The 12,680-nt window shown below is 38.5% G+C and overlaps 1 protein-coding gene across 1 annotated transcript in view; it reads right to left on the reverse strand.

Moving 5' to 3' along the window:
• The window catches only part of LOC103742790 (ATP-binding cassette sub-family A member 3-like), a 191,249-nt gene extending 183,062 nt beyond the window's left edge, over positions 1-8,187 (reverse strand). The window contains 3 exon segments of the mRNA XM_008843893.1: positions 1,388-1,517; positions 7,507-7,757; positions 8,128-8,187. Of these exon segments, the coding sequence (XP_008842115.1) occupies positions 1,388-1,517; positions 7,507-7,757; positions 8,128-8,187 (441 nt within the window).
• Between the last annotated feature and the right edge of the window lie 4,493 nt (positions 8,188-12,680).

Consider the following 12,680-nt stretch of genomic DNA (forward strand, 5'->3'; position numbering starts at 1 on the left):
GGAACAGCTGACCCTCCTAAAACAAAGACCTCTAGATAGGCTGACTAGATTCACCAGAAGGGCAAGTAGTGGGGATTGGCTGGGGTGCTGACAACACAGCAGATAGTAGCAGGGATATCAGAGTATAAGGGCTCTAGTTGGGGGAGGGAGGCTATGAGAGGGTGTCATCTGGGAAGTGGATGTATAGTTGAATAAGAGGGTTTGGGATGTTCTATGTGATATACACACACACAAAAAAATCAACAAATTTTTAAAAAATGTATTATATTTGAGGAGGAAGTATGGAAATTTACATCATGCTAATTAGTAGAGGTGATAAACATTACCATTGAAATCTACCCGATGACTTTATAGACATATACAGGTGCAAAGGATCCAAGTGCAACTGATTATGACTAGTAATAATCAGCTACATACCAGTTAGAGATGCATGTGCCAACATTTCAGTGTTAGTAGCAAAAACAATGAGTCTTTCTGCAAGGAACAATATATTCTAAAATGAAATGGAGATCTTTTCTAAAGGTTAAAAACTCATTCAATTTTGTCTTACAGGGCTTATGCTGAGTATAATATTGTGTTAGTATATTAACTCAGCTGTGAACCTAGAAACTTGCACCCACTTGTGAAAGAGATGTACTCTTGCTCTGGAGTGTGTTACTGAATATGTTAAAGCTGTAGTGAAATGCTTCTTCTAATCACATAGTTATTAAAAAAATTTTTAAATGATAAAAAAATAATTCTTCAAAGCATGAAAATTTGCTTCTTATTAGTAAACATGAAAAACATTACCACTGAAAACTACCTGATGACTTTATATCCATGCTCAGATGCCAAGAAGCCCAGAAAGTAACCAACTGTGACTAGTAATAATCAGATATATAGAGATTAGAAACGCATATGCAAACATCTTAATGTCAAATGAATTAAAAATGAATTTTTCTGCTGGGCGTGGTGGCACATGCCTGTAGTCCCAGCACTCAGGACTCAAGGCTAGCCTGGTCTACATAATGAATTCCAGGACAGCTCAGGCTACAGGGAGACCCTGTCTCAAAAAGACAAAAAAAAAAAAAAGAATTTTTCTGTATGAAACTGTGTATTTTGTTGATGAAATGGAGATTTTTTAAAGGTTAAAACCTCATTTAATTTTATGTCTTATAGGGTTTATACTGAGTACAATATTGTGTAACTGTAATAATTCAACTGTGAACCTAAAAATTTACAGCCAATTTTGAAAGAGATGCATCTTAGCTCAAGAAATTGTTATTGAATATGTCAATGCTGATGTAATGAAATGCTTCTTCTAAGTATGTGGTTATTAAATAAATAATTTTTAAAAATCTCAAAGCTAAAAATACAATCATCAGGTCTTAAGATAAAACTTTCTCACCTGAAGTGGCAAGTGGTCAGTGCTGGCTTTGACACTGTGATCAAACACAATTGCAGCCAGCACAAGCGCAGACTTGTTTTCATACTTAATGTACTTTTCAAAAGATTCTTCCGAAGAAAAGCCTCGAACTGTAAAGAAAAAAATACAAGTTGTCCCCATAAATGCAAAGTGTGTAATGATAATTCCTCTTGGCACTATGAAAAACACAGTCCTATCCTCACATAAATTTCAAAATATTGTTGCAAAACCAGTGAATGCATATCTGGGGTATGGAAAAATAAATTTTCAAACTTAACTATATAAAACAAAAATAAATTCCTAATAGATCAGAGATATGCATGTAAATCCCCAAGCCCCCCTCCCAAAACTCCCCTCTATAAGACAGTGGTAAGAATATATTCAGGATTTGGAGAAAGGAAAAGTTTTAAACAGATTACAAAGAAAAGGGCTGGGGCTGTAGCTCAGTGGTAGAGCACCTGCCTAGCATGCTTGAGGTCCTGGGTCCAATCTCCAGTACTTACACACACACACACACATACACACACACACACACACACACACACACACACACACACACACACACCAGGAAGCCACTGGCTTGAGGTTGCATTGACAGAAAGCAAAACAAATACAAAGGAAGAAAAATGGAGAAAGTAGGTTTTATGACATTTAGAGACCACTGTTCTTCAAAAGATACCACTAAGAGGAAAGACAAGACACAAACTGAGACCAGAAGCTGATATGTAGTACTTATAATCAACAAATACATCTGTAAGTAACAGTTATAGTTCCTATAGTAAGAGAAAAAAGTCAGTCCAACAGAAAATGGACAAAATATGTGAACAGGTTTGCCATAGAAAACAAATAGCCAGATGGCCAATATATTAGTTACTTTTCTGTTGCTATGATAAAACACCAGGAGGGCAAACACCAAATCCTGTAGTTCCATATCTGACTTCTGGGACTTTATTTTCAAAGCATTTAGATGGTTCAGCCCCTCCAGCTTTGCTGTCTGCATTATACATCTCTTTCTTGGGATGGTACCACTTCCCGTATACAGCTCTTCTTGGTAGATGTCTCACAGCTCTAGCATCTCCAAAGTCTTGGGATTTCTATTACCAACTAGGCTTCAACTTCACATCTTTGTGCAAGGGACTTTCAGGGCCTCTTGGCCTATCAGGGCCTTCTTTATGCAGAAACACCCTGCTACATGCTGCCTGGCCTCAGTGGCTCTCTAAAACTGTGGAGGAAGAACTTATGACCCCTTAACTCTTTCATCTTTCATGGCTTTAAAGTCAACACCACATAAATGATACTGCGAAGTTCAGCTGCCAACCTGGGATGGACCCTGGTCTGCCTCATCAACATTAGCAGCTTTTCTGTGCTGTGGTTTTCTAGGAGTAGCATTTTCCTTTCCCAAGCTGAAGGCTTAGCTGGCTGTGGTCTTGCCCTGAGGGTACTCTTTCCATTGTTCCAGTGCAACTCTCTAGGCCTCTCCTTAATGGCCTTAATCTCCTGATCAAAGAGAGCCCCTCTTTCAGCACAGCCCTTGCTTGGCTCCAACCTTATTAAATTTCATACTGTTCCCTCCAAACTCTAAATTCTGCATTTCTTTCTGACCCACTTGCTCTTTTCACTGTAGATCTGCATAACAGTCACCTTCTATATTAAGATGTCTTGAAATTTCCTCTACCAAAGAAATTAGTCCATTATTTTCCAACTTAGCCTCAGAAAAACTCTTAGACTGTGGGCAGACTCCAGTCAGATGCTTTGCCAAAGCATCCCAGTTGCTATTTAAGTTCTTATTTCCCTCTGGAACTACTTTGCTCTCAGCACTACTTTCTTCCAGGATAGAACAGCCTGTTAAGCTCTGCTTATAGCATTTAACTACTTTTCTAGTCCAAACATCCGAAGTCTTCCACATTTCTCCAAAAACCCACATGATCACATTCTTCACAATAATATCCCACTTTCTGATACCAATATAGCCCATAGTCACATGGAAATGGTGTTCAATTAGATGTCAGACCTGCTTAAAGATGTAGCTCAAGCCGGGCGTGGTGGCGCACGCCTGTAGTCCCAGCACTTGGGAGGCAGAGGCAGGTGGATCTCTGAGTGTTCAAGGCCAGCCTGGTCTACATAGTGAGTTCCAGGACAGCTGGGGTTTACAGAGAGACCCTGCTTCAAAAAGACCAAAAAAAAAAAAAAAAAAAAAAAAAGATGTAGCTCAGTGGTAGGGTGCTTGCCTCACATGAGCAAAGTTCTGAACCACAAAAGCATAAACAACAAAACAATTAGTAACCAGAGAAAAGCAAATTAAAGCCAAAATGATCCCATCAAAATAGCTACAGTTTTGTAAAATTACATCAGTTTTTTATTCAGTAAATTTAAAATTCATTGAAATTTTGTTTGTTTTCTATGTAAATGGAAACATAGACCCTTTACTCAAAATTTTGTGTGACTAATACTATCTTCCTATGAGCCTGTTAACAGTGCTCAGTGACCTGGTTCTTCTATATAACCCAATGATACCAAGAGAGAAACCTTCCATTTTCCTTTGCTTCAAATTGGCAGAAGTACTGAATAAAATTTAATAATGTGTAGTTAATAGTAAGAGTGTAAAGGAAGGAAAGGGGAGGGAGTGGATAGAGGGAGGAAGAGAGGGAGGGAGCAAGCAAAACAGACATGGGAAAATGTAAAGGAAGGAGGGAAGGAAGAGTGATTTCTCAGTTCCACAGAAAGAAGTGGTCTAAGACTGTGTTTCTACTCTCCGTTTTCTCAAATCCTACTCTACAAATACAAGTTTTCACCAATATAAAATGTTATTAGCTTTATAGAGAAAGCACTTACACATCATACAGCTCACTATTTGAAGTGTACTTCAGACATACACAACCATCACAGCCAATTACCTTAAAAAAGAATCAACTCTGTACTCTGAGTTCCCCACAATTACCCCTGGACATAAAATAATTGTCACTACTTTTTTTCCTGTGAAGGAGATTTTATACACACACACACACACACACACACACACACACACACACACGGTCCTATAGATGTCTCTTGGCTCTACACTTAGACTGGAATTGCTAAATCACATGGCAACTCTGTGTTTATTGAAAAACTGTCACTATTTGGCAAAGCAGATTTTCCATCTGCAATCCAAGCAGCAAGGTCCCAACTATTCCAACCCTAATCAAACATTTATCTTTATTCTAGTCCCCTTAGTCTACATGAAGTGTATTTCATTTACATTTCCCTGATCACTAATGATGTTGAGCATCTTTTTATGTGATTACTGGTCATTTATAGATCTTTGGTGAAAGATGTGCTCAGATCCTTTGTTGTCTTTTAAATTGGATACTTGACCTTTTATGATTCAGTTGTTAGAAAAACTTTATACATTCTAGATGCAAGCCTATTATCGGGTATATAGTTTGCAAATGCTTTCTTCAGCCCGCAGGCTATCTTTCATTTTCTCAATGAACTTCCTTTGGAAAACATTTTCAATTTTGTTGAAAATATTTTATTGCATTTTTCATGCTTTGGAGTCATACCTAAGAACTTTATCAAATCCAAGGTCATGAGGCCCAATCATTTGCTTTCTTCCACTACTTTTTTAAAAATTTTATTTATTTTTATTTTATGTGTATGCGTGTATTGCCTGCATGTATGTAAGTGGCTGAGCAGTGCCTCCAGAGGCCAGAAGAGGATGTAGTATCTCCTGGAACTGAAGTTACAGGATGTTGTTAGACACCATGTGGATGCTTGGAATTGAAACTGTGTCCTCTGGAAGAGCAGTTAGTGCTCTTAACCACTGAGCCATCTCTCCAGCCCCTGTAGTTGATTTTTAGGTTTAGAGTTGGAAGGCACCCATGTCGCAATGCCCGCGGAGGTCAGAAGAGGCTGTTGGATCCCCTGGGACTGGAGTTACAGACAGTTGTTAGCTGCCATGTGGACACTGGGATTCAAACCGGGGTCTTCTGCAAGAACAACCAGTGTTCTTAACTGCTAAGCCATATCTCCAGCCCCTCTTCTACTATTTTTATAGTTTTAGCTCTCATATTTAGATTACTGGCCCAATTCGAGCTATTTTACATAAGCTATAAGGAAAATATGCAACAATATTCTATTGCACACAGAATACTCAGTTTCCAAATGGTTCAAGACACTATCCTTTCTCCATAGATTAGTTTTGATATGTTATCTAAAATCAATTTACTATGGCTGTATGTATTTATTTCTGGAATCCCAATTCTATTACATAGAAAATTTACATCTACCTTTGTACCAAGACCACATTGTTTTATTATCATAAACACTTCCAAATTGAGAAGTGTGAATCTCTTGACTTTGCTCTGTGTTTTTCAATAGTATTTTGTTTTATAGTGACATTTTCCATATCAATTTCAGAATTAGCTTGTCAGCTTATATAAAGAAGATCACTGAGATTACAAAAACAAATGCTCAATTAGGGTACAGAAAATGTACCTGTTAGTAGGTATTCAGACAGATGTGGGCTTCCTCCAGGCCTCTGGGAAGACTCCTGTACTTCCCTGGTCCATGGCTGAGAGGCACTGAAACCAAGCTGCAGGGCTGCCTCAGGTTTCACTGAGGCAAGAACTGAGGTCAGGGGACTTTGGAGGGCATGTTCCCTTCTGTGTGTCTGTTTGCCACCAACAGGACTGATCTCAGTCTACTGTTAAGCTGGATTGTATCAGAGTCTGAGGGCCATTTCAAGGTCTGTTATGAGAAGGGGGCAAATCTGACAAATACATCTTTTCCTGGGTTATGTATGAGACTGTTCTCAGCCTGCAATTCTGATGGGCTGAAGCAAAGCCTCAGGACTTTTTCAGAGTCTACAATTGAACCTCCATGAAAGACTCATGTAGGAATCCTCTCTAGGTCTCTGAGCTGTGGCCCCATACTACCAACAGAACTGATCTCTAATCATTGCTAAGAGGGTACTGGAAACATGTCTCAGAGTCAGAGCTGAGATCTGGTCTATAGCCAGAGCTGAGATCAGCAGGTTCATCATCACTGGAGACACAGGTGAGCCCTCTTCAAACCAAGTTGCTAGGTGAATGGTTCTAATAGCAAGACTAATGTCAAATGAGGCTATAACCAAGTCCTCAGGGTACAGCCCAATTCCTAACAATGTGAAAGAAGAGAAACTGCATATGTAAAAAAGATGTGTGATAAAAAGGTATTTCTTCTGTGAAAATTCTACACTGTTCTAATCTTTTCAGATGCATTCATAGATCATATTTAAGTAATATTTTATAATGACTCTGAATAAAATATATGCACCAAGAAAAAGTACCTGCTTCATTATAAGACTTGGCACAAGATCAATTACCTATATTAAGCTAAAAAGCAAAGAAAAATCATAAAGCTGATGAGGTGGCTCAGTGGGGTAAAGGCACCTGCCACCAAGCCTGGTCACTTGAGTTTGATCCTCAGGATCGGTGGAAGGAGAGAAGCAATTCCTACAAGCTATCCTGTGACCTCCACATATGCATTCAAGTGTACACACATGCACACACTCACACGCACACACACAAACACTTTTTAAAAGCATAACCCAAGCTGGAGAGATGGCTCAGCAGTTAAGAGCACTGACTGATCTTGCAGAGCACCCAGGTTTGATTCCCAACACCCACATGGAGGCTATGAATCCTCATTAACTCCAGTTCCAGGGGAATCCGAAGCCCTCTTCTGACCTCCGTGGCATTGCACGACACGGATGCACTCACATACATGCAGGCAATACACTCATACACATAAAAAAATAAAAATAGGAGCTGGAGAGTGGCTCAGTGGTTAAGAACACTAGCTGTTCTTGCAGAAGACGCAGGTTCAAATCCCCTCACATACATAAAATAAAAATAATAAATATTTTTTAAAAAAAGTATAACCATAGGCAAAGAATTCTAGAACTGGAAATTAATTCAGTCATCTAATTTAAATATTCTATTTTAATAATGATTCTGTGATGAAGACATTTGAAAAAAGTCCATGGTGTTTTCTCTGGGAGATGAGTGCATAAATTGTGAAAGCTACTGAATCATAACTCTTCTACAGAAAAGTATCTTAGGTTTGTTCATTTCTAATCTTTAAAATCGTATCTTAAATCCTTTTTCACCACCTCAGTAATATTTCTTGCCACATCACTTTCAGAAGGCACATAAGCCAATTCATATGCAAACTTTTTATTTAAAAGGAAACCAGGTAATGTCAAGGGATGAGAATTAAAAATGGTAGCACGATGAGCAAATGTCCTTGAAATTCTGCGGATAGCCAAAGTCCATGCAAACAACAGAAATATCATAAGGATTTCTACAACTAAGCCAAACACCTTCCGTCTCTGCAAGAGAAACAAAAGCACTGTGTTAATCAATCTATGAGTGCACGCCTGTGCTTACACTGCTCCGTGGGTAGGTGCCTGTGTACAGTGACGCTCCGTGTGGAGGTGTACATGCACACACAGCAAACCCATGTTATTGTGCTTCATTCTATAGGAGCAATGGCTCCCTTGATTGTCTTCCTCACGCTTTTACATCTCACTCTCTATCCTCTAATTCACTCTCCAGGTATTCAGGATAAGCAATGCTGCCTCCAGGAACAAAAGGGAGAAAACAAGCTAACTAGTATAAAGTAAGGTGAAGACACCATCCGTTAATCCCCCTTTGGCTTCACAGCCTTTCCATCCAGTTCCCACAGAGATGTCCACTTACCTTTAAAAGGGAATTTTTCCACAAGAGGACTGAAAACTGCTTGAGCCACAATGAATCCATTTTACCACAAAGGATGGGAGCTCGATGCTTAAGTCAAGATTAGAAAAAATTAAGGTTACCTGCCCAAGTATTAAATGCCATCCGATAAAAGAGCTATTGCTTCATTGTTTTCTGCTTCCATCACATCGATGGAAAGATAATTACAATGGACACTTAAAATGGGTACTTGTGGGGGGGAAGGAAAAAATGGGTACTTGTCTGCTCTTCTATAGGTTTATATTAATTCATTAAAACACTATGTAATAGAGATACAACCATGCAGTAAACGGCAGAAAATTCCATTTTCACCTAGGATATAAAATATAAATGCAGAATATCAATATTAATTTGGTGGGCTCTGAAAGTCTCACAAATTACAGCACTAAATGCTTGTTTGTCTGGTGCCCACTCAGTGCAATGTCCTGTGCCAAACACCAGGTCAATTCTGTCACGATCCTTCCCTCCTGGCTGTAGACAGTGTGGCATAGGAACCACAAACCTAGAATCTGAACTGAGGCTTCCTGAATTCAAGTCTCAATGCTACAGTGTGCCACATATGCATAATTTTGAGCAAAATAATTAACCTATGGGAACTTGTCATCTGTAGGTCAGTAAACTATAGTACTTACCTAATGGGGTTTTTACCCTGGGATCAGTTGCTGCTATGGGGATGGCTGAAGGGCTAGTAAGCACATTCAGGAAATTGTGATAAAATATACGCAACATAAAATTTACCATTATGAGTGTCTTTTTGGTGTTTGGTTTAGTGGCATCAATCACATTGTCATACAATCAACACCATCAATCATAACTACTTCAAGAATGAAAGCTCTGCACTCATTAAATAGTAACTATCCCTCCTATACCCTGTAGGTATTACTCTAGGTAATAATAAATCATACAGCATATGTCCTTTTGTGACTGGATTATCTCATTTAGTACAAAATGTGTTCAAGTTCCAGCCACGTCATAGCATGTGTCAGAAGTTCCTTCCTATGAAACCTTCCTACCAGTCTCATGGGGGTGCCAAAATCAAGACTGCACTGCAAAATTCATCACAGGGGCAGAAGGGAGTGGCTGTACATTGAACAAGGACTTTAATAAGTGTTGTATCTGTTAGGTGAGTGGATCAGAAAGAGTAACCAGGGGACACAGCAAGGCAGAACACAGGAACAGAAATCCTTTTGAACTTGTAGCAGCAGGCAATCAAGGAAATGGGTCATTTCTGGCCAGAACACCAAGAAGAGAAGTCCTGAAGAGAACCTGAAAGTACTGGGGAGACGGAAGAAGAGGGGAACTCAGTCTTGACCTCAGTGTGAGGGAACTGCATCCTAACAAGGACAGCAAGCACTTTACTCCTGAGATGGCAGACCTGCCCAAGTCCCAGGAGAATCCAGATACAATAACAACGCCTCAGATGACTGAACATCAGCCCACAGAAGTGGGTCGGAACTTGTGGCATGAACCTAACAAGGTAAGGTTCCAGGCAAAACATAAGGTCAATTAAGTTGAATTTCAGGTACATAAATATTTTTGTTAAGGACATATACTAAAAACATTCTTCATTTTTGTCTGAATTTCAAATTGAACTGAATGGCCTATATTTTGCCAACAAAAAAATAATATAGAACACAATATAAAACACACAAATATTATTTAAAAACAAAGACTTCAGGGAACATTGGAAAGACATCAACAGAGGTAATGGTACAGAGGTTAAAATTATCTAGAAAACAGAAAACACTTTAAAGTATTTACAATTAAAATGTTCATTAAGCAATCAAAATAGTACTAAAACAAAATTTAAAATAATGTGTTGCTGAAGAAAATGAAGTCAAATAGATTATAAAAATTGAGAAATGAATTAAAATTCACCAGACAGACTCAGTAGCAGGAGGCAAATCATAGCAGAAGTAGTCTGTGGACTAGAAGATGGAACAATAGAAATTATTCTATAGCAACTAACAGGAGAAAAAAGGGATATAAACTGAGCCTCGGGAATATGTTAGTTAGCAGCAAACTACAAGTCATGAGAATTCCAGAAAAGCAAAAGCTTGATGCTAAAAAATGTGTTAAGAAATAATGGTTGCTAGCCAGGCACGCTCAGGAGGTACAGGCAGGTGGATCTCTGTGAGTTCAAGGCCAGCCTGATCTACATAGTGAGTTCCAGGCCATCAAGAGCTACATAGTAAGACCCTGTCTCAAAAATATAAATAAATAAATAAATTTAAAAAAGGCTGAAACCTTCTCAAATATCAGAGGCACAATATAAGAATTTGAGAAAACCTACACAAAATGAATGCAAAAAACTGCACTATTTTGTGGCCAAAGAACATTCCATTTCCTTTCCCATTGTTATATATATCACTAAATTTAAAACTCTAATTATATATCAAAACCATTGAACTAGGGGGCTGGAGAGATGACTCAGCAGTTAAGAGCACTGGCTGCTCTTACAGAGGGTTCAGTTCCCATTTTCCACATGATGGCTAACAATTGTCCATAGCTCCAGTTCCAACACCCTCTTCTGGCCTCTGTGGGCATCACATGACATGGGGGCACTTACATACATTCAAGCAAAATATTCATACACAAAAATTAAAATAAGCAAATAAATTTAAAACTCTTGAAGTATATATTTTAAAAGGGTACATTGTACAGTATGTGAATTATATATCAATAAAACTATTTGAATAAGGAAAACAATAAATGTAAAGAAATGTATATATAGCCACATAATCAGACTAATAAAAAACTAAAAAAAAAAATCTTAGGGAAAAAAAAACCAGAAGAAAATAAAATAGCAAAACAGTCATCAGAAACCATGGAATCCAGAAGGAAATAACTAATATTCATTTATCATTTGTTTGCTTGCTTGCTTGTTTGTTTGAGGCAGGGTCTTTGCAGCCCAGGCTGGCCTGGATCCCATGAGCCTCCTGCCTCTGACTCCCAAGTACTGGTTTTATAGGTGGGGGAAGGAGTGTATGGACATGAAGGAACAGCTGCAAACAGCTGATATTTCTTGGATACAACAGATTATCCCATTTATGTTGCAAACAATAGTTGAGATTAAACTGATAACATATATTAGTGATTATGTGTGTATTATCGAGATTTGACAATCTGGATGAACTAAATTCCTAGAAACACAAAAAAACTACAAAACTTGAGACAGGGATGGTGGCACATGCCTTTAATCCCCAGTACTCAGGAGGCAGTGAGATTGAGGCCAGCCTGGTCTACATGGCAAGTTCCAGGCCAGCTGGGGCTACCGGGAGACTCTATCTCAAAAAGACCAAAAAACAAACAAACAAAGACAAAACAAACAAACAAACAAAACCCCAAACTACAAAACTCAAGAACAGGTGGAAAGATCTGAATAGACTTTTTGTAAAAGATTAAGTCAATAATGTAAACAACCTCCCAGCAGAGGAAAATATCAGGATCAGATGGTATCAACAGTGGAAAATAATTCAGAGTGATTCTTATTTGGGTTTTCAAGCAATAACAAAATTTCTGAGTGTCCTACAATTAAATCTAATTCTGGCACTAATTATGTGGTATTGGCATAGACCAATCCCTTAAGTTAAAGACTCAGACCCACAAGAATGTCCCCACTTCACATGCAGCTACACGAAGGGGCCTCTGGGCACTTGCACATCTGCCTGGATAACCTTCATGTCAGAGTTCCTACAATCCTTCCTCTGGTTTGGTATTTCATTTGAGCAACTTACAAAACTGAGGTAAGTGCTATGCTTACAATTACTGTATATCACATAGGAACAGTGTAAGAGGGACACACAGAGCAAAAGGATGGGGGACACACTGCATCCATCTTTCCAGGGAATGCACCTTCCAGCACATCAAACTGTTCATCAACCTAGAAGCTCACCAGATCTTGCTTCTCCTGAGACTTTCATCAGAGTTTTAGTATGTAATCATGATAGATGAAGTCAACAGTCCTTGATGATTAGAGTCAATCTCCACCCTCTCTCCCTCTCAAGATGGGATTTCCAACCCTCTAATCCTCATGATTGATTCTCATGGCAACCAGCTTCCATCTGGAGGCTAACTAGAGTCTGATGCCAAGAGTCACTCTATTAGCATAAACTCGGGTATAGTCAAAATCAACTAGTTATGAATAACAAAAGATAATCCTACAATCAGGAATTCAAAGGGTTTGGGGAGCTCTGTGCCAAGACTCAGGGAAAATTTACATATAAATATAAATTAGATATAGACACACACACCCTCTCAAACTCTACCCAAAAGAGGAAATGGAGCCCTCTGTAATTCATTCCATTACTTTTACACAAAACCAGAGATCAACACCACAAGTAAACTAGAAAAATGGGATCCCCTGTGAATACTAATACGAAAACCTCAACAGGACTAGTTTAACTGAACCTAGGAAAATAGCTGGAAGTTTTTATCATTTTGGTTTTATTGTTATTTTGGTTATAAAAGATTAAAAAATGTTATAGTAAAATGTTTGAGGCTATATAAGACTCAAA

Source organism: Nannospalax galili, unplaced genomic scaffold (genome assembly GCF_000622305.1).
Source record: "Nannospalax galili isolate Female #2095 unplaced genomic scaffold, S.galili_v1.0 scaffold381, whole genome shotgun sequence".
NCBI classification, from domain to species: domain Eukaryota; kingdom Metazoa; phylum Chordata; class Mammalia; order Rodentia; family Spalacidae; genus Nannospalax; species Nannospalax galili.